Source organism: Mustela nivalis (assembly GCF_964662115.1).
Source record: "Mustela nivalis genome assembly, chromosome: X".
NCBI classification, from domain to species: Eukaryota; Metazoa; Chordata; class Mammalia; order Carnivora; family Mustelidae; genus Mustela; species Mustela nivalis.
Window position 1 is genome coordinate 114,483,061 of NC_139040.1, and position 23,087 is coordinate 114,506,147.

Sequence of the window (23,087 nt, forward strand, 5' to 3'; positions counted from 1 at the left end):
AGAGGTAAGTGGTGTTGAAACAAGAAAGGAATTTATTTCAGTGAGGCCAACACCCAGAAGACAGTGGACTAGCGTCTCAGAGACTATCTCCAAAGTGCCGAAAATGCTTCCAGGTTTATGTAAGGGCAATGTGGGGCAAAGGTAAGTGCAGGTAGTCAGTGGAGGTCAAGTCCATCGTTGTCTTGGAGTCAGTCACGTGTGGTTCCTACTGACTCAGGGCAGTCCTTACTAATCAAGGGAGGGGGTAGGTTTGGTTCCCACCAGGGGACGTTTTGCACACAGGGTCTTTTGCCCGAGTTAAAAGAGAAGCTGGAAAGGGAGATTTCAGCAATTAGAAAGTGCAGACTGAGAGGTGCCTACTGGCTCAGTCGTTAGAGCAGGTGACTCTTAATCTCACGGTTGTAGTTCAAGCTGCATGTTGGGTGTAGAGATTACTTAAAAATAAAATCTTAAAAATTTTTCAGAAAGTGCAGACTGAGATAAAAATGGAGGTAGTTAATCTTTCATATACCCCCTTGCGGTCTGGACTAAGACTCAGCTCTGTGGTGGTCTTGGGACATGGCTCCATTGCTCTCCTGGGTCTGTCCTCCTTTTGGGGGGGGTTCCATGTCCTCTTTTCCTTGGTTTGCTCTGCCATGTTCTTGAACTACATGCTCAAGTAACTTTCAAAAAAGCCCATGTTGGGCTTTAACCCACTGAGCCACCCAGGTGCCCCAGTCTTAAGTGTTCTGAACTTCCAGGGTGGTGTGGCTGCCTGTAGATGCCTCATTCCTAGTTGGGCATTTTTGTAGCTTGCAACCTTCAGCTGTAGGGATGTAATCTGGTTTCTATTTCTTTGAAAATTTACTCTCGGGGCACCTGGGTGGCTCCATCGTTAAGCATCTGCCCTTAGGCTCAGGTCATGAACCCAAGGCCCTGGGATCGAGCCCCGCATTGGGCTCCCTGCACAGCAGGAAGCCTGCTTCTCCCTCTCCCACTTTCCCTGCTTATGTTCCTGCTCTTGCTGTCTCTCGTTCTCTGTCAAATAAATAAAATCTTTAATAAAAAAAAGAAAATTTATTCTCATTCTTTCTCCTTTCTGAATTAGCAATGAAGCTGTTTAAGTGACCCTGTTTGTCTCTTTTATTTTCTTGTTCATTTTATTCCTTTTGATTTGATTGTTTTTACGTTTGTCATTTCTAAGTAGCTCTTTCTTGTTCTTTGATTATCTCCTTTTCATGGAACCTTTTTTTCTTTTAATGTAGTAGCTGATTAAGTTGATTCAACCATACTTAATAACAGGTGTATTTTTGTTTTTAAGATTTTTTGTTGCCTGAAGGGTCATTTTTTTCCTTTCTTGCTTGTGTCAATCTCACCTTTTATGCTGCAGGCCTTCCTCAAATGACTAGTGGTTATTGGTTATACAGTCAAGTAGAAGAGCAAGGCAATTGAAATGCTAATAAGAATTTTTTGTGCATAGATGGGGCTTACTGGCCAGTAGGTTCTACCTCAGGGTGAGCTGAAAGGGAACTGACTTTATACAGAGAGGGTGCCTATACCTGAGGCCATTTCGGGGGAAAACTCTGCTCTTGGGTACAACACTCACATGCACACACACACTGGCTGTCTTGGTTCTCAGCAGAAAATTTATGGCATTTCTTTAGAGATACTTCTTTTTTTTTTTTTTTAAGAGTAGGGTCTGTACCCAGCATGGAGCCTAATGCAGGACTTAAACTCACCCTGAGATCAAGACCTGAGCTGAGCTCGAGTCAGATGCTTAACTGACTGAGCCCCCGGAGCGCCCCTCTTTAGAGATACTTCTCCCCCTTTGTAAAAGTTTGGCTGGACAGACTGCCTGGCCACAGATAGTTTTGCACCAAGATGGCACGGAGGAAGGAGAGAATCACCCCTAGGCTCTGCACAGGGCTTGCATTTGTGTCCGTCCATAGCCCCCACATCCCCCCGCCTCCCTCCCTCTTGATCCTTGGCTGCCCTCGCCGCCCACAGTACCTGCCAGCTCTGGGCTGCCGAGGACCGGCTGTGTGTCCTCGGGACGTCATAGCTGTGTGTCCTCTTGCCTCTGTCCACTCTGTTTTCTGTAAGTTGGATGACACTTCTTCTTTCCCAGTGGCCCCTCCCCCATTTCCTCTTCACTGCAGGTTTATTACCTGTTTTTTATTCTTTTACTGTTATTTTCATGGAGTATTAGAAAGGAGAGGAGAGCAAGGCTTGTGTTGAGTCCTTAAATAGGAAATCAGTTTACTATAAAAAAACATAAACCTTGGAGACCAAAGTGCCATGTGCTTCTTTTCAGAACGTTCTTTATTTTTGCTCCCTTAGAAGTGGTGGTTCTCTTGCAAACATTGTGCTGATGAAAGAAACCAGTCACAAAGGACTACATACTGTATAACTGCATTTATATATGCATTATATAACTGCGTTTATATATTTGTGTATATGTGGAGTGTCCAGAATAGGCATCTCTGTAGACACAGAAAGTAGATTAGTGGTTCTCTAGGGATTGGGGTCATGGGGGAATAGGTGGGGTGACTGCTAGTAGATACAGCGTTTCTTTTGAGGGGTGATGAAAATATTCTAGAATTGATTGTAGTGATGGTTTGCATACCTCTGTGAATACATCAGAATGCATGTACACTGTAAATGGGTGACTTGTGTGAATTATATCTCACCAAAGCTATGGGGATGTGATGGTTCTATTTGGTGTGTATGACATTATGAGGCACATTCTCTGCTAATCTAGGATCAAAGAAAAGAAGTCTTATTCAGTGTTAGGTGTCCAGGGCAAACGGAGATGGTAAGGGTCATGAATCATCTCTTGACATCTACAAGCTTTTATTCTATAGGCTCAAAAATAAAGAAGCTGGTATATCCGCCTGGATTCATGGGACTTGCTGCTTCTCTTTATTACCCACAACAAGCCATCGTATTTGTCCAGGTAAGTTAGACGCAGTAAGCTGGGGTGTCCCTTTTTCTTGCTTGTGTATGTTTGGGTTTACTGCTTAATATTTTTTATTTTGCAGCTTTTATTGCATCTGACTAGAATTTGTTTGCACATAAAATGAACTGCCACATATTTAAGTGCTTTTCTCCACCACGTGCCTCAGTTCTGGCCTTCCTTCCGATCATGTCAGTATTCAGAGAATGCACACTAAGTTGAATATTAGTCCAAAGAATCAAGATACCTTTTGTGGGGGCATATTTACATGCAAGTCTAGAGACTCACACTCCACAGCTGCCAGTTACCGGTCATTCTCCATTTGGGTGCATGTGATCACAACCGGTCTTCCTTGGAGTTGCACGCATAGACCCGGGCTGTGGCCCTCTGCACCTTCTCCCCGGGCCTGGTGTCAGCCTCACTTTACTTGCTGGGGGCTTCAAGGCGTGCAGTCCCGTCTGCCGGGCGTGCCCCTCTCAGGGCTCTCAGTTGGCTGCTCCTTTCTTTCCCTTCAGACCTCAACTTGTTGGCATCCTGTCAAGTCGGAGAACTGAGTTGGCAGGCAAGATGGGTAAAGCTGTGTTTCAGTCTGCTCAGGGTTCCCTCACAAAATACCACAGATGGAGTGGCTTGAACAACAGAGATTTATTTCCATTCTCTTCCGGAGGCTGGAAGTCCACATCACGGTGCTGGAAGGGTTGGTTTCTCCTAGGACCTCTCTCCTTGTCTTGCAGATGGCCACCTTCTCATGGTGCGTGGACATCCCTCGTGTCTCACCCTCGTCTTCTAATGACACCGGTCGTTTTGGATTAGAGCCCCACTCTCATTACCTCATTTAACCTCGGTCACTCCTTTAAAGGCTCTGTCTCCAAATAGAGTCACGCTGTGGGTTAGGACTTCAGCATGTGAATTTTGAGAGACACAATTCAGTCCCTAACAGCTAGACCAACTGTTTATAAAGCGCGGTCCCTAGACCAGCAACATCAGGATCCCCTGGCTTGTTAGAAATGCACGTTCTCAGGCCCCAAGCCAGACTGACTGACTCAACATTCTGAAGATGAGGGCCAGTGATCTGGGTTTTAGCAAGCTCCCCGGGGGGTTTGAGGGTCCTTGATGTTTGAGCACCTCTGAGAGAGGCTAGACTTCCTCAGGGCAGTGGGTTCTGGGCTTAGGGGAACTCTAGACATCAAGTGCCTTGGAAACCTGGCAAGAACAAAGCAGGCTCGAGGTTTTGAAGTCCTGGACAGCATCTGGAGACAGGGACCTGCCCAGTTCCTGGAGGTACTCTGTCACGCTGAGACTTGGTCCCAGAGGCGTAGCGGTGCCGTCATTAGAGTTGGGCGCTTAGGGCTCTGAGCCAAGCCGTTCTGACCCTGAGCTCCCTGGAGTGCTCCTGACGGGATTGAGGCTGGATTCCTGGATTGCACTGTAGTCGTAGGTGGGCGCCCAGTGGCGGCAGCTGTGAGAAACGGGTGGCTTTGGTAGCAGATGCCGGGAAGGTCTTTATCACATGGGCTTGACACTGTTTAATGCAGTCCTGGAGGCAGAGAGTTAATGTCCCCATGCCTGCTTCAGCCCCGGCTCAGGAACAGTGAATCACGTCTGCCTGCCCTGGCTCATCAGCACCATCATCCATCATCTTGGGGTGTTGTGGTTCCACCAGTAAAGGGATGGGGGTGGAGGGTGGGCTGGGCTGCTGCCCCGGAAGCACATGTGGCTGCCCCCTGAGTAGAGGTCTTTTTATTTATAGGCCACAGCATATGTTGCAAAAGAGCTTTTGTATTCACAGCCAAGATCGTAGGATGCAAATATGAGTTGTATTCTAACTTATTTTTCAAGTCAGTGGGAAGGAGTGTTTTGTCTTTTATTTGGTACTTAGAGTAAGCCAGAACAAAACAATTAACTTCATTTTCACTAGACCTAAAACATTAGCGATCTGTTTGGGATGATGAGGAAGTTCTGGACATGGATAATGGTGATGGTTTCATAACACTGTGAATGCACGTATGCCACTGAATTGCACACCTAAAAATGGATAAAATGGTAAGTTGTATGTATATTTGGCTACAATAAAATGAAAGAGACATCAGTGATTGAAAGGGATTTTCTGTTACTGTTTTAGTGCCATTTAGTTCCTGTGTCAACAGTTTTAATTTTTTTTTTTTTTATGAATACCCTGACCTTGGACCAGCCACATAATTGCTCGCATTGTTTTTTGTTCAGTAGTGTTTGGAGAGAAGTACTGTAAGAAAATGCTTAAAGTGATGGCAAATGTTCTTTTCCTCTCGGAAATGTAAAGTACCAAGAATAGTGTCATATATGTGGTAAATGCTAGATATGTCTACCAGTGGGTCTGAGAATCATATATTTTAAGAATGGTTAGAGCAACCGGAAGAAAATAACTACTAGTACTGTGACCTTAGTTGGACTGGTCACTTGGCTACTGAGTATTTCCTTACAATCTTTGCCTACTTACTGCACAGGTTGTTATTTAGAATAGGGATAATTCATGTGAAAGTGCTTTGTAAACTAAAGTGCTCCACGTAGATAAATTATTATAAAAATTAGAAAGAATAGAAACTGCTTTCAGAACCTCACAGTAGAAATTCCGTGTGGAAGAGTAATCAACATAGTTTGTCACATGTGGGACTGATGCATGCGAATTACTGGAAACTTTTTTTTTTTTTTTTTTTTTTAAAGAAAACTCAATACTTAATGCCTTCAACTTAAGAGTAAGGAAAATATCGATTCGGGGTGACGCCTGAATCCTCACTGCTAATGTGAGACGGATTTTTGAGCAGGTTAAGTTGCTCTTAAGGTGACCCGCCTACTTTGCGGGATGCCTGGGTGCTGCGATCTGCCCGTCCCCTTTTTAATATTGAAAAAGCAGATAGATCGGAGTGAGTTGGTTTTAAGTAAACAAAACAAAACAACAACAACAACAAAAACACCCAAAAAACTCAATACTTAAAAAATTCAACAGTTAATGTCAGCTAGTGAAAAGTGGACCAGGGCATTTAAAAAAAATTTTTTTTAAACTTTTTCAGTTTGAGTGTAGTTGCCGCACAATGTCACATTAGCTTCAGGTGTGCAACATAGTGATTGAACAAGTTTATACATTATGCTGTGCTCACACAAGTGTAGCTCCCTTCTGTCACCGTGCAGTGCCTTCACAGTATTATATGAAGGTGTGAGCGTCTTGACCCCAGAGTGTTCTCTGACCCTAGCGCCTACCTCTCAGGATGTTGTGGAAAGGATATTGGATCAAGAGGCAAAATCCCTATAGAAACGTGAAGACTTGTATGTTTGGGGGGACCTGGGAAAACTAAGACCATCTTCATTAGGTTCACCTATTTTTTTTAAACTAGGCCCCTGAAATGAGTGAGTGATTTTCGTGTGCCTTGTTGGTTGGCTATGACGTGTTAGATGTGATAGGCAGAAGCCTTCTTTCTGTGTCTCGTTTTCAGGAATTTCACCTGTCAGTGGTTGACGTCCTTCATTCTTTTCCCTTATTCACCTGTAATTTATGGCAAATTATTTCAAACACTGACTGCATGACCAAACTGTGTTTTCTTTATAATGCTGCGACTCTCACTATCTTTGTATTTGCTTACGTTGCCCAGCCTTAATGTATATACCCCAGGGCTTCTGGGGTCATTGTATGCTTAACTACAGTTCTTTTGGATGCAGGGAAAAGGAAAGTGGAATATTCTTATTCTTACCAGTCATGTATGGAATAGTAATGGATCTTTTATATTTTGTTTCAAGGTCAGTGGGGAGAAATTATATGACTGGGGTTTACGAGGATACATAGTCATAGAAGATTTGTGGAAGGAGAACTTTCAAAAGGTGAGAAAGATCTTTTTCATTATTTTCCTTTTGGTTTAAATATATGGTCTCTTTAGGGTTTTGTAAGATTCTTGATAACTCTGTTGCCTGATCCTGCTTTTTCTGTTTGTTTTCATTACGACTCTAGCTCAGATTCTCTATTGGTGGCCTTTATTGGAGGAGCAAGAGAACCTCTGTGTATTGGGTTATTACCAGTAAGGCTAAAAAGTGGTGACCATGAAATGCATTCCACTGCACTCGTAGATCATCATTTTCTCTCTCTTGTATTTATAATGTGTTCAAAGTGTAGCATATTTTCTGAAAGTTTTATCAAAACTTGATTCTTAGGGAACATACTGTGTTCCCAGGCAAAAACAAAAACAAAAAAAACAAAAAACAAAACAAAACACCACCACCACCAAAAAAAAGCACACACACACACACACACAAAACTAAGCAAGGCTCCTCCTCTTGCTGTTATACTTGTTATGGGCTCTCTCCTTTACTTTAGCATGACCGGATTCCCTGGCTTCCTTGGCCCCGTTAAGGGCGTGAGCCATGGTCTAAGGGGGCAATCAGCCACCAGCCACAGCCCATATTCTCTGTTATGTCTGGTGGATGAGCAGCAGAGGGAGAAGGCTGTGTAATTGTAAGAGGGTGTCCTCTTTCATCTCTTCTTGCAGCCCCATAGCTGAATGAATGTTGCCTGTTCGCTAGAACATTCTTTCCTCTGATAAGGAAGAATGAGTATAGAAGAAAGTATCATGTCTCCTCCAAGCCCTCCGAGGCACTGCTCGATAAGGAAGAATTAGGGTTCTTACATTAACATACCTTCTACATTGTAGATGGAAGGAGTTGATTTTGAGTTCTGTTATCTCAAGTCAAAATACTCTTTAAAAATACAAAGAACTGTGTCACAATTGAAATCCAGTTTTGAACTGGAATTTGGATGTAACATTATAGAATCAGTTGTAAACCATCCTCATTACTTACAGAAATAGTCTTCCAGTGAAATCTTAAGACTCATGCTTGTGTTAGTAGTAGCTAAAGGAATTAGTCTCTCTGGAGCCTGTTTAAGCTAGCTTTGAATAGGAAGTTCTGTGTTAATATCAAGTGCCCTTTGGCAATCTCCTTTAAAGAATAAACACCCCTAGTTTTGTTTCCATTCCTCTGACATTTTCTTTGGCAGCTTGCTTTCCTGTTTAAAGAATTCCTTAAGTCCACACTGAGTTTTATATGGGAAAGGAAATAGAATGTCAGGAAGCGGGGTGCCTGGGTGGCTCAGTGGGTTAAGCCTCTGCCTTCGGCTCAGGTCATGATCTCAGGGTCCTGGGATCGAGCCCCGCATCGGGCTCTCTGCTCAGCAGGAAGCCTGCTTCCCCCGCACCTCTGCCTACTTGTGATTTCTCTCTCTCTCTCTGTCAAAAATAAATAAAATCTTAAAAAAAAAAAAAAAAGAAAGAACATCAGGAAGGCTCTACAGAGCCCTAGAAAGAAACGTGGAAAATGAAACTCGTGCTCAGTTCCAAGTGCTCACTGTGGTGGTGGCAGGGACACATGTGCCCCAAAGCCAGTTGTGGGGAGATCTCCTGGGAGCCTCTGAGTGCTCACCGTGGTGTCCGTGGGTAGCTCAGTCCCACTGTGCACGAAAGCCGAGGAGGGGATCCCTCCAGAGCCTCTAGCTTGGAAATAGCTTTCTCTGCTCTGAGCATTCAGCCCAGGGGAGAAGCAGCGGGACTGTGTTTGGAATGCAGGTTAAACAGGCCAGCATTTTATGGTAATTTGAAAACGTTAGATATTAAAGCCACTCACATTTATATGTGAGTCTTTGGGGAATGAGAGAGTAAAGAGGTCCAATTAGCTTACAGTTGGCCTGGATTTTTTTTCTCTGGTCTTCTGTGCTCTTGTCCTCTTTGGAGTCACTGAGAATGTAATGTTCTTTCATTTATTTACCGTGAAAGTGTAATTTCTTCCTGACCGTTGTGTGTTCTCACTAGAAAGTAATAAAATTGATGTTGACTACTTAAACATTTCGCACAAGTTTTAAATGAAGAGCAACAGGAGGCTTTAATCAAATATTGATAGATTTCAGAAATTATCTGATGGTGAAATGCCATTGTTTTTTATTGATTGCGCTTCCCCCTTCTTGTTGGCTTTTATGGATTTCAGTGGTTTTTATTTTGTTTCACGGATGAGAGCAAAGATTTAAGTTACCCTGGAACAGGAATCCTTTGGGACCCAGGAACTGTGTCTCTGAAGGGACCTGGGGGGATGCTTCATGATTGAGAGTTTTGTTTGTTTCTTAGCTTATTTGGACATTGGTTTTCAAGTCAGGCTTGAAATTAGCAGTCTCAATTAGATGCAATCTAATTCATGGTTGTCCATAGTTACCATTGCAGTGATCTAACAAAGGTACATGTTTGTGGTTCTAAATGGTCAAAAGGAATCTGTGGACAGCGTATTTAAAACAGGGCCCTGAAATTTTCAGTGGTAGGAATGATGGCTCAGTTCTCAATTACATTATTTGCCATGGAGTTGTATTACTCTCAGAGACCCTAAATAAGTCTGTGGCATTTTTCTTCTCTGCCACAGCCCTTTTTCCCTTTTAGAAATTGATACTAAATGTTTGCACTGAATATTTGACCAATAGTTTGGATGAGGTAGTCTTTCAGTTCTGTCGTTGCTTTTGGTCAGGTCAGAGAAATTTATCCGCTTCAGCTAAAATGAACTCTCTTTCAGAACTGTGAAGCAGTGATGGGTGTGTCCAGAAAATATTGTGAGCCTAGAGTTGTCCAATGTTTGTTTTTATTTTTCAGATAACCTGTTGGGTTTTAAACTTTGTCTACAGGGGCACCTGGCTGGCTCAGTCAGTGGAGCATGCAGCTCTTGATCTTGGGGTCGTGAGTTCAAGCCCCACATTGGGTGTCTACAGAGATTACTTTAAAAAAATAAAATCTTAAAAAAACTTTCTGTTTATAGACACACACACACACAGACAGACAGAGTTTAAAATCCAACACTAGAGGGGCGCCTGGGTGGCTCAGGGGGTTAAAGCCTCTGCCTTCGGCTCAGGTCATGATCTTGGGGTCCTGGGATCGAGCCCCGCATTGGGCTCTCTGCTCAGCAGGGAACCTGCTTCCCCCTCTCTCTCTGCCTGCCTCTCTGCCTACTTGTGATCTCTATCTGATAAATAAATAAAATCTTAAAAAAATAAATAAAATAAAATCCAACACTATAATGACCACATATATACCAATCATCCACCCACCTTTAAAAGATAGGCAATTACCAATGCCTTCCAAGTTCTCCATGCCCAACCCCTCCTGCACCTGTCTCCCCAGAGGGCACTACGATCCAGAATTTGGTTTTTCATCTCCTTGTTCTTCTTCTAAAACATTGTAGCGGAACTTGCCTGTTTTTTATCTTTAAAATATATCAAATACATACAAAGAGTTTATCTAAATGGAATCTTGCTATGTGTACTATTGTGTACCTTGTTTTGCCCCCTTAACATGTTTATGGGCTGAGTATGGCTACAGTCTATTCATTTTCACTGCTGTAGAATATTCCTTTGTGGGAAAATAAGCATGTTGGTGACTAGTTGGGTGATTTTCCATTTATTGTTTCACACACAGCTGTGAGCATTTTTATACCTGTGTCAGGTTTATTAGGAGTTTCCCTAGGCCGGGATTCCTGTTCATAGGGTCTGCACTTCAGTTTTACTAGACAACGCCAAGTCATTTTACAAAGTGGTTGCTTCCAGTTTTGCCATCTGGTAGCTTCAAAATAGTTTTTCACTGTGGGGTGTGTGTTTGTGTGCATGCCTACCTGTGTGCGCATGCAAGTGTGATTTTACTTTATTCTCCAATTTTTATTTTGAAAAAATTTCAAAACTACAGAACAGTTGCAGAAATAATAATGACTATCTCCTTCACTTCGATTCACCAGTTAACATTTTGCCACATTGGCTTGGTCTCTTATTTTACACATGTGTGGGCACTCACACACATGTATTTTCTTTTCCTGAACTATGTGAGAATTAGTTGTGGGTATCATGGCACTTCCCACCCATACCTAATTCAGCGTGTATTTCCAAAGAATGCGGACATTCACTAATAGAATCGCAATACCATTATCACACTGGGGAAAGTTAACATTTCCTTGTTTCCGTAAGCCTTACCTCCTATGCAGTCTGTATTCGGGTTTCCCCAGCTGCCCCAATAATGTGCATTCCTTCAACAACTTTTTAATTTCTTTTTTTAGCTTAGTGAATTAGTGTAAGGCAAGCTCCCTTGTGACCATCATCTAAAGACAAAAAACAGAATTTTTCCAGCCTTCCTAGAACCCCCTCCATGTAGCCCACTCCAATTACAGTTCTCTCCCTCCATCCCAAAATATCTATTACCCTGACTTTTATAATAATAGCTTTCTTATTTTTCTTTATGGTTTTGTCACCTAAGTATTTATCCCTGTCACTTTAGTTTTGCCTCTTGTTATTTTTTTTTTTAAGATTTTATTTACTTATTTGACAGACAGAGATCACAAGTAGGCAGAGGCAGGCAGAGAGAGAGGAGGAAGCAGGCTCCCCACTGAGCAGAGAGCCCGATGCGGGGCTCGATCCCAGGACCCTAAGATCATGACCTGAGCCGAAGGCAGTGGCTTAACCCACTGAGCCACCCAGGCGCCCCTGCCTCTTGTTATTTCTGACTTTATATGCCTTTTAAGTCTTTTTCCCTCTCCCCCGTTTTTAAGTCACTTTGAATCTACAGGTTCCCCTTCCATCTTTCTTATTTTCCTTACAATGTATCTGTTAAAAGAACATAGCATGTGGGACCTAAAGAGTCTCCACTGGTTTGGGCCTTGCTGATGGCACACTTGACCATGTTGCTGTCTTCTCTGCATTTCCTGCAGATTGGCAGCTGGATTCAGATGATTGATTGATGAGGTTTGTGTTTGATCCTTTGGGCAAGGCTGTAGGTCTGCATAGGCACCTAAGTCTGGTTTTCACTCTGTCGTTTTGATATTAATGGGTATTGACGCCCAGTGCCTAGACCCATGGATTTATTGGGGGTTAGAAAATGGTTATATTCTACCTCTGTCATGTCATTTTTCACATATTAGCTGCAATAGTTTAATACTGGAACTACTTCTGCTCATCTACTGTTTAGTTACTCAGTTAGAGGAAAGACAGGATAAATGCTTTGTTTTTTCTCTTATGCATCCAGTTTTCAAAATAATGGATTGGTTCCCTCTCATCCTCAGAGGGTCACCAGTTTTTTAAATACAGTTATGAATTTGTAGATTTATACATATTTGGATTTGAATGTTTTATGATTCATAGTCCTTATTTCAATTCAAATTGTCCCACTTCAGCTAGTAGAAGTTGGCTTTGAGTCCTTTTGACATGACCCAAGTAGTCTGATGGTTTCCTCATTATCTGGCATGTCACAATGGCTTCAGAATTTCTCATTGTAGTTTTAATGTACATTTCCTTGATCACTAATGAGGTTGAGCATTTTCACGTGTTCATTGGTTTCTTCTTCTTGACACACCTACTCCTGTCTTTTGGCCATTTTTTGGTATGAGGAATGTGTTTCTTCCTTAGTGATTTACAGGGTTTTTTTTTTTTTTCTTCTTTCTAGCTAATATTGTGGGTCACATGTTGGCAGATGCCTTCTCCCAATTTGAGGGTTGTCTTTTCAGTTTGGGTGTCTTTTGACAATCAGAAGTTCTTACTGTAGTTGATTTTATTGATTTTTTTCCATTATGGTTTTCACTCTGAGTCTAGGAGCTTAATAAAAGCCTGAAACTATTTACTGATTGTCCATTGTTGACCTGAAACCCTTTCGCAAGTATCAGCCCAACGTCTGAGTATCCGAGATGGATGCCAGTTGTGGGCGTGGGGCCCCAGGGTCACAGATGGCTCTTTTGGAGTTGTCCTATAATTAGCCAGACACAGCAGTGTGTCTCAGTAAATGGCACGTTTAGTTTTCACTAGGTTTTTTAAAAAAAAAAAGGTAAGAAGTTACTATGAAAGAATTGTAGAATGACCGTTAAAGGCCAACAAAAACTAAAAAGCAAAATCTTAATAATTCTTGAAAGGGCAGGAAAATCCACGAAGAAATATAAACCTGTTACTAACGCGAAAAGCGAGCAGAACTTCTGAAGCCGGGCTTTTAATAGTTGTGTTCAGGCCCCTGCTGGCTCAGCAGGAAAATGAAAGGGAAGCAACAGCCACCACCCTGAGTAAATACGCTGCGCTTTCTCTTCCTCCATTCCAAATTCCACAGCTTGCTAAACACACTCAAGTTTAGCTCTCAGTAAGTTGCGTGGTTTCACAGTGATCCTTTTGGGTATTTCTATTCCAGGCGGAGAAATACTGCGTGATTCAACTTACATGAAGTGTCTGAAATAGACTAACAGGCTCAGAGAGCAGAATGGTGGTTTCCAGGGGCTGGGTGTGGGGAAGGGGCTCGGGGAGTTACTGTTCAAGGGGTATGAAGTGTCAGTCATGTGAGATGAGTATGTTCTAGAATCTGCCGTACACCACTGTGCCTGCAAGTCAACGGGACTGAATCGTACTTTCAGAATTTGTCCAGAGAGTCAATCTCCTGTTAAGTCTTCTTAACACAATAAAATATAAATAAAAATAAGGGCAATGTGGTGGGTTTTCCATAAAGCTAAATTTGTTCTGAATTGGTGCCTTTTCTGGTGTCGGCTGTTTAAAAACTAAAGTTACTCGGCAATGAATTTTTCTTTTCTTTTTTCTTTTTTTAACATCACTACTTAACAAAATAAAAAGTTAAAAATCCCGAACAAGGGGAGCATCTCCTGTTTTGAAAGGCACAAGGCATCAGCAAAGGTGGACCAAGCAGAGTGCGGCCTCACCTGGTGGCTCAGAGCCTGGACTCCAGAGCAGATGCTCCAGGCCCCGCCTCGCCTCTGCCTCTTACAAGCCTTGAAACCCGGGGACATTGCTCAGGCACCCTGGGAAATGGGAGTAGGACCACATGGGGCCGCTTTGAGGACGAAATGAGCTTATCCCTGTAAGAACCTTATAAAATGGCCAGACTCTGGCACGTGATAGCCATGATAGATGTCCTGTGACACTGCATACTTTTGCTTCTGCTTGAGAAGCTGACATCTCCTGATGGGAAATGGAACCGGAGGGCTTATATCCACTAGTCAAGAGTCCTCCCACCAGTGTTTTAGTTTCCTGTCCTGCCAAAACAAATGACTACAAATGTACTGGCTGAAAGTAATACAAATTTATATTCTCTTAGACCCCGGTAGGTAAAGTAATACAAATTTATATTCTCTTAGACCCCGGTAGGTCGTAGGTCTCAAGTCTAAATCAAGGTGTCAGCAGGGCTACATTCCTCTCTGGCGGCTCCAGGGGAGAATGCACCCCCCCACCCCTTCAGGCTGTTGACAGAATTTGTTTCAGTTCCTTGTGGTTGTAGGGTCAAGGTCTGTTTTGCTGGCTGCCAGCTGAGGCCTGTTCCTAGCTTCTAGAGGCTGCAGCTTTCCTTGGCTCACAGCCCTCTTCCTCCATCTTCAAAGCCAGCCACTGCCCGTTGAATTCTTTTCATGTCCCATTCTCTGACCCTGCCTTCAGCCTCCCTCTCTATCAGAACCCATGTAATAATGCAGAATAATCTCCCTGTTGGAAAGTCAGCCGAGAGCAGCCTGAACCTCCATGCCATGTAAATTCACCTTTGCCACGTAAGGTAACACAGTCACAATTCTCAGCATTAGGATGCAGACATTTTTGGGGGAGGCTTGATTCTGCTTACCTTAGCCAGTGAACTAGGATATCACTGGGGTTTTTAACAGGACATTTATCCTTACTTTCATTTCTTTGTCATAAAGATATGTGATCTTTTACCTAGGATAAATAATGTTTATTGAGTACTTGCTGTGAGCTCGGTCTTGGGTGCCAAACTTTTTGTTTACAAAGAATCCGTGGCATATTATCCCCATTTTGTGAATGAGAAAACTGCATTTGGGGAAGTTAAGAGGTTGATCTAAATAATCAACTGGTGAGGGGCTTGGACATTTCAGTGGGCTGGTCTCCCCCAGAGGTTTGTCTGAGGAAATCCCTCTTCACATGGCGGTGCATACTAATTAGAAGTAAATGTTTGGACTAAAACAAGTGTTTTGATTTTGCTAATAGAAATTATCATTCATGTTCGTGGCTGTGGTAAGAAAATAAATTTTCTTCTATAGCTTAGCCAAGTTGACACATAAAACGAGCCATCATAGCGCTATTTACCTCATTCCTCTAGCCCTATATAGTCTAATATGGCAGCCAGTGGCTCTTGAGTTCTCGAAATATAGCTAGTCTGATTTGAGGTGTGTGCTGTACATGTAAATTCACAGCAAACTTAGAAGACACCGTACAAATAAAAAGAATGTAAACTATCATTATTTTTATACTGATTATATGTTGAAATATTAGTATTTTAGTTATGTTGGGTTAAGTAAAATGTATTAATTGTTAAAAAACAATGAAGCCTGGGTGCCTGGGTGCCTTAGTTGGTTGAGCTTCTGACTCTTGATTTTGGCTCAGGTCATGGTCTGAGGGTCCTGGGATAGAGCCCTGTGTTGGGCTCCATGCTCAGTGGGGAGTCTGCTTGGGATTCTCTCCCCTTCCTGCTCCTCCCCCCACTGACACACACTCTCTCTCTAAAATAAGTAAATCTGAGAGCAATCACCCCACCTAGGCTCCCCTAAATAAATCAGTCCTAAAAAAAGTGAAACCTGATAGACATCAAAATTAAATTATAAGGAGAATCAGTTATAAAATATTTCAAATACAACTATCTGAAAAATACCCCAAAAAGTTAATTTCTGGCTTTTGTACTTAATCACAGTCTGTCTTTTGAAGTTGGAGAATTTCTTTTTTTTTCTGAGATCATGGCAGTTTCTGCCAAGAGAGATCTGATTTGTAATAGGGTGGATGGGTTCAATATTTCTTTAGTGAGATATTTGACTGTCATGTTTTGTTATACTATAAGTGATATGTAACCAAACAAGAAAAATTTCCTAGCAACAGAGTTGTTTTCCTCAACCAGAAGAATATTCTATGTGCCCATTTTCTGAATGTCCAAAAGATTTTAATATGAATTTAGCATCTTATATTTTTGAGATCGAGATGCTGGCGAATATGGATAGTAGAATATATAAGAATATCATTAGAAGTACTTGACAAGCATTACATTAAGGTAATTCACACCTAATATATTTAACTAGGTAGAGAACTATATGGCTTTTATGATGGACCCAATTGCTGGACATGGTTATCGCACTTACCTTCATAAATGAAGCCTCTTTTTATTTTTATCTCTTTTTGTTTTTCATTAATTGCATACCCGAACATTTTTTTTTTACCCTCATCAGATCTCTAGGTTCTGTTGCATTTCATTTGTTTATTCAACAAATGTTTAAATACCATGTGCTTAGGAGGTCCTAGGGATATTGTGCCCTCACAAAGCCTATATATTAGTAAATGATTCCGCTTACATATTAGTAAATGAATGGAGGAATTCTACAAAACAGGAAGCACGTGGGTGCTGTGAATGTGAATAAAAGGTTCTCATCTAAATTGAAGGACACATGATGGAAAAGCCTTGATCTAGAGGATGAATAGCATTTAGCCAGGCAGAAGTGGGATTTACCAGTCTAGGTCAAGGGATACATTTTGCAAAGTTCTCATCCTAGGAAAGAGCTTGGCAGGTTGCGAAAGCAACAGCGCATTTGTGTTTGTGTGTGTGATTGTGGCTCTCAAGGAATACAGTAAGGCACACGGTACTGAGTCTTGTAGAGAGAACTCTGTTCAGAGCAACAAGTAGACGTGGGTGTTGTGTGATGATCTGCCAAGCAATACACAGGGCCTTGTTCCCCACAACTTCATCATCAAGTGGATGTGGTCTGGAGATAGGGTAACCATATAATTTATTATCCAAGTCAGCATATGCTTGAGAGTGAAAGGGGGTGCTGTTAATTATACTGGGACAGTGGGTATAAACCTGTAGAACTTGGGCATGCCGGGATATATGATCACCATGCTTACAGACCAGTTTTCAGCCACTCCGATAAGCCTGGAGTTGCCTAGAAACCATGCTCTGAAATTACAGGGTTGGTTATATGTTCCTGCTTTCTCACTACCCCCCCCCTTCATCCATGGATAACTGCAAGAAGGCCACCAGGAGAACCCGCACCTAGTCTAGACCATGGGATCCCAGCCCTATTGCCCGCTTACCTACAGCCTACTCTTTTTCTGTTGCCATCTCCTGAGAGTTCATCTCCTTGATGTATATCAGTTCTTACTAACATGTTTTCAGAATTATAGTATTGAAAACATATAGGGAGGAAAGTAAAGCCTTCAACCTTTACCGCATGAACGTTTCCTACTAGAAACTTTCCTACATCACTTCTGGTAGATGACATGACCTAATTATACGTTCCCAGATGGTGGCCAGACAGAATGGGTGTGGTCCAATTATAACCTTTTTCGCAGTAAACATGTTTTGTGATTTGGCCCCTATGGTGGATGATACACAGAGAAGAACAGCTTTATTCTTTATTTTTAATTTTTAAAAAAATTCCTTAGCTTTGGCAGCAGCATGAAGTAACAAAAAAATCTTTTTACTTTTGGATTTTTTTTTTTAATAGAATCAGCTGTTTGGCTGAATCTCTGTGGTGAGGATTAATGGAGCTTTAGTTCCTGCTCTTCTCTGTGCCTAAGTCACAGTTTACAGCAGGGCCCTCAGGGAGCCCTCATAATTCCTTCAGTTAACTGAGAAATGGGTCAGGTTGCATTATAAGAATATTTAATGTTGTATTCAGCCAAATACTGAAGGTGGGCATGCTGAGACATTCCAGTCTTTCTTTAGAAGCATCACTATTTCTTTTTAAACTGTATTAATATTCTTAATTTTTGTTTTATAAGCCAGGAAATGTGAAGAATTCACCTGGAAATAAATAGAATGCTGCATGCTCTGCCCATTTTAATCAGGTAAAAACCAAAAGAATTCTCTAGTCTTTTTTAAGCCTTGTTAGCACCAGCTGAAATGGCTTGTTCTTGATTTAACTCAATTAATTATAGCAGTTTCAGCTTCATGTAGATTCATTAGGGCCAGTGTGATGTTTCATTCCATCTTTAATTTGTGGATTTAGGTGCCTTCACTTGTTTGTGTCCATACCTGAGAAGTTCCTTTTTAGACAAGCTAGAACTTGGCACTTGAGATTTGCCTACAAAACTGTTTCAAACAATTGAAAAGTGCCATTATTTCTTAGGTTTGTGTTTTTTTCAAATAACACTTTACTATTGTAGGCATGCTTCTATTCGTCTGATAGTCATTGAATAAACATTTGTCGAATGAGTGATGGTTGTAGAGAAGCTCAAGATTATATGGAAATATTATCATTAAGTGCCATAGGGAATTCATAAGTGTAATTATTCTTTCTTTAAAGATTGAGTTACCTCAGGCTAGAGGAATTTAGGATACCAGATGAAGTCAGAAAATGGGCGTGATTTCTTCTGCTCTTATACTCGATTCACTGTCTTCATTCATTTGTTCAGTATTTACTCATGAATACCTGCTAAGTACAAAACACTAGTTATATTAATGTTAGTTTGTGTATATATTAAAAATGCTGTAATAGCACTTGTGATTTCCTGATAAGATTATATTGAGTTCAGAAATAATTAAATATTGAGCTACAAAAAGTGGCTTAATTCTGCCATATCTATGAAGAGGAATGTTATTATATTTCAGTAATATTTAATTGCATGGAAATTCGTTAAATGAAAAATCAAGGTAGTATGGTATGTTTTGAGAAAGAATAAAGACCAGGAAATACGACAAAAATTTAAGTATATATCTTGGTATAGTAGAATTATGGATGTTTTTTATAGTTTTTTTCTATATAACTTTCTATATTTTAAAATATTCTGCAGTGAATATGAATTTTATAGTCTTTTTTTAAGTCACCGCTACATTTAGTGTAAACCATGACTTCTATTTACAATCCATGAAAGCCTTCAGTGTGAGGGTTTTTCTTTCTCAAGCTGTCTCCATATTTTTAGGGATGTAGAGAGTCATTTAGTCTTAGAATTTGAGAGGGGTCCTCTGGCCCCCCCAGCCAGCCTCAAGCATAAATACCCTGTTGCCCTGTGTGTTCTCACTTTTCATCTTCACTGATAGGCACCTCACCCCACAGGGCAGCCGTCTTTGGACAGTTCTGATTTTTTAGGAAGCTGTTTGGTATACTAAGCAAAAATATGTCTTTTTGTAACTCTGATGCAGTGGTTCTGATCCTGCCTTAAGGGTCACAGAAAACAAAGCCAGATCCTCTTTCACATCTCAGCCCTTCCTATGGTAGCCCCGAGTTGTACTTCTCAAATTTTATCATACAACCATATTACTGCAGGAACGTGTTAAAAGACAGAGGCCTAAGCCCCACCCCCAGAATCGGCATCTCTGGAGAGCCAGGTCAGATGCATACGGGGTGGATCTGCTATTGGAAGAGAGACTAGAACTTGAGCAGCCAGGAAACCACATGTGTCCTCCAGAAACTTGACATTGAATATATTACATTTTGCTGCAGGGACAGTGAGACTTGGAATACAGGGAAACTACATAAATATCTATTTCCTCTTTCCCAAATACTCTGGGCCAGGGTTCAGCTTACTGTATATACAACCTTGATTTCATTCTTCCCTTTTTTATGTCTCTGTTGGAGATGGAGTTTTCAAACTATAAAAGCAATACATATTTTTTGTAAAGAAATTTTTTTTATGGGTGCCTGGGTGGCTCAGTTGGTTAAGCAGTTGACTTTGGCTCAGGTCATGATCCCAGGGTCCTGGGATCCAATCAAGCCCTGTGGCCGGCTCCCTGATCAGCTGGGAAACTGCTTCTTCCTCTTTCCCTGCCCCTCCCCCCGCTTGTGCTCTCATGCTCTCTCTCAAATAAATAATAAAATCTTTTTTTAAAAATATTTTATTTATTTGACAGACAGAGAGAGAGAGATCACAAGCAGGCAGAGAGGAAGGCAAAGAGAGAGAGGGGAGGAAGCAGGCTCCCCGCGGAGCAGAGAACCCGACGTGGGGCTCGATCCCAGGACTCTGGGACCATGACCCGAGCCAAAGGCAAAGGCTCCAACCCACTGAGCCACCCAGGCGCCCCAATAAAATCTTTTTGAAAGGAAATTTTTTTAGATAAATATTTTCAGTTTGCCTAGTCCTCTGTTCCTTTTTTAACTTCTGTTAATAGTTTGACATACCATTCCAGACTTTTTTCTCTGTGTGTAAATGTGTGCACAGCCATACTTTCTTTTGGTTTTTTGACAGAATGAGCTCATATTCCTAGAATTGTTTTGCAAGTACATTGAAACCTCCATGAGGGAACATATCTCAATTTTATTATCACACCTAAAGAAATTAACACTAATTGTTTAATATCATTTCATATTTAGGTAGTATGCAGATTTCCCTGACTGTCTTTTTGTGTTTGGTTTTTTTGAATCAGGATCTGAACAAGATCTTCCCATTACATTTGACTGATAGGTCCCTTAAGTTCTTTTAAACCGTAATAGTTCCTTCTCCTTCATTTTCCCCTTGCCATTCATTTTTTGAAAAACAGGTCTATTTATCCTCTAGAAGATCCCACATTCTGGCTGTGGCTGAGTACATCCATTTAGTGTTGTTCTGTTTACCTCTTGGTTCTTCTCTTCTCTGCATTTTCTGTAAACAGATAGTTAGATCTGAAGGCTCCATCAGATTGAGGCTCAGTTTTGGTAAGAATACTTCATAAGGCAGTACTGTCTTTAGCTGTGTCGAACAAATGAAATAACTTGCCTTTTTTCCACTTAATTTCTTACATGCATCTTTTTCTCTTAGTACTTAGAGATCTATCTCATTCCTCTTCTTAGCTGCTGCTTAATAATTTCCTAGTATGGACTCCCGTGGCCTATTGAATCCTTATTAGTATAGGTCATTTCTACTTTGCAGTTTTAACAAAGCAGTAAATGTATTGAATTCTTAGAGAAGTCCTAAAGAGTTATAATAACCAAATAAACCAAATGGAAATAATAAACCAAAATGGAAAAGGTAAGCTAGAGGTTTACATGTTTAACTTAAGAAGTTTTGGTTTTATACTAAAAGACATGTTTGTATCTAAAACCGTATCTCTAAAATGTTGGTAAACCTCTAATTGCCAAGTAGTTTCTTTACATCTTGGGAAGAAAGCAATCTGGAGAAGAATTCCTTTGTCTTTTGTATGTCTTTGGATAATGTGTGTTCCACTCCAGAGAAGAACATTGAGGTGGTACGAGCACAGGTCTACGCTAGCCTGACGGTGATGTAATCACACTCTCTGCTTAAGCAGATGGACGGAAGTGTAGTTGTTTGGTTTTTCATAAGGGGAGAGTTGTGGTGTGCACTGTGCCATTTAAGCATTTATTTTTTGTGTATTCATCCATCCGTCTGTTTAATTATGCTCAGGTACACAGCCAGTTGAGAATCTGAATGTAGTTTGGATGAAACCCAAAACCTTCCTGCTTTGTAGTTAAGTGTCTGTAAAATAGAAATAATTACAGTTTTCTCGGGTACACGATGGTCCTTATGGTCATAATAGTAATGTAAATATTTGATATGGTTTCTCAATTTAGCCCTAATGAATTTTCAAAAAACAAAGTTTTAGAGTCTCTTTTTTTCCCCCGGCAGTTTACTTATGGTTTTCTTTTTCTTTCAGTTATAGGTAAACATTGGAAACTCCATGCAGTAAACCAATATTTCTACAGAAAAATGGCAGAGAAGTCAGTACCGAATGTAGTAAATTGGCTTTCTTCTTCAGGATAAACTATGCTAGGCTTCTTTGTTATCTTGGGTGATACCATACTACAAGTGGACTAATCGGAAATCCTTTCACCTAGAGAGAATGTCTAGCCTTAGAACTCGTTCTCATGTTGCTATTTATGTACATAATTAAAATTCCAAATTAAAAAAAAAAGTTGTTTTGCTTTTTTTTTAATGTTCTTGAGTGACAGTTGAAGCCTCTCCGGTGCATGGTTGTGTGTGTGGTATGTCTGAGTGTACGTGTGTGTGTGCACGCACGTGCATGTGTGAAAGAAAACCGTTAACTCCCCCCAGGGCAGTACCAGCTGGCGGTGTACACGGCACAAGCCCCACGAGAGTTGAGTCAAGCAGAGCAGCTCCAGAGCTGAGACACGAGGCTTCACCGGCCAGTGTGAGAACGTAACTCAGAAGTAATAGCTGGCCCTTCAGTGGTGAGAAGACCTGCGACAGGAAAACAGTCACCATGACCCCTTGTTGTGTTCCGTTGCCTCCCAGCTTAAACAGATCTTCCGCTTCTCGCATGCTGTGGGAGATGTGTAATGAAGCAGCCCGGCCTCGCCAGTGGAGGCACGGTATGTGGTCCTGTGTGTTGGTTCTGTGCATGTCGGCCGTGTGTTCATGTTTGTGGCCCCTGGATGCAAGGCTCGTTGAAATTTGTATTTTCTTTTTTTTTTTAAAGATTTTATTTATTTATTTGACAGAGAGAGATCACAAGCAGGCAGAGAGGCAGGCAGAGAGAGAGGAGGAAGCAGGCTCCCTGCTGAGCAGAGAGCCCGATGCGGGGCTCGATCCCAGGACCCTGGGATCATGACCTGAGCCGAAGGCAGCGGCTTAACCCACTGAGCCACCCAGGCGCCCCGAAATTTGTATTTTCAGTGCTGGTGGGAACGGCAAGAGCCCCCTTTGACACATCAGCTAGCGAGGGAAGATGGCAGGGGAACAGCATGTGAAAGAGATTTGAGAATTTCCTAATTGCAGTCGGATCGGAAAGTCAAAGTTGTCTTGGTCTTCTTGCAGTGTCACTTTATTTTTTAAATATTTATTTATTTGATATTTTTAATATTTATTTATATTTATATAAATATATATATTTAATATTTATATATATAAAATATATAAATATTTTTAATATTTATTTATTTGAGAGAGAGCATGAGCGAGGAGAAGGTCAGTGGGAGAAGCAGACTCCCTGTACTGTTGGGAGCCTGATGCGGGACTCAATCTCAGGACTCCAGGATCATGACGTGAGCTGAAGGCAGTTGCTTAACCAACTGAGCCACCCAGGTGCCCTGTAGTGTCACTTTAATTCTGAATTGTTGACCTTCCAGATTTGATAGCATTTGGTAAGACAGCAGGACACAAATGGAACACACTCATGTTCACGTTCACCACATTTGATGGAGCCAGAATGGCCAAGAATGATGCCGGCATCATCACCGGACTAATGAGCTGAAGCAAATT

General features: G+C 41.4%; 1 protein-coding gene across 10 annotated transcripts in view; it reads left to right on the forward strand.

Moving 5' to 3' along the window:
• The window catches only part of APOO (apolipoprotein O), a 61,009-nt gene extending 39,229 nt beyond the window's left edge, over window positions 1-21,780 (forward strand). For 4 of the 10 annotated variants that reach the window (XM_082718279.1, XM_082718275.1, XM_082718278.1 and 1 more), the window contains 4 exons: window positions 2,844-2,935; window positions 6,704-6,784; window positions 17,718-17,783; window positions 21,523-21,780. In XM_082718279.1, coding sequence (XP_082574405.1) covers window positions 2,844-2,935; window positions 6,704-6,784; window positions 17,718-17,753 — 209 coding nt within the window. In that variant the 3' untranslated portion in view covers window positions 17,754-17,783; window positions 21,523-21,780. The remainder of the gene's footprint in view (window positions 1-2,843; window positions 2,936-6,703; window positions 6,785-17,717; window positions 17,784-21,522) is intronic. The other 6 variants (XR_014307334.1, XR_014307335.1, XR_014307336.1 and 3 more) reach the window with 2 other exon arrangements.
• Window positions 21,781-23,087: the final 1,307 nt, after the last annotated feature.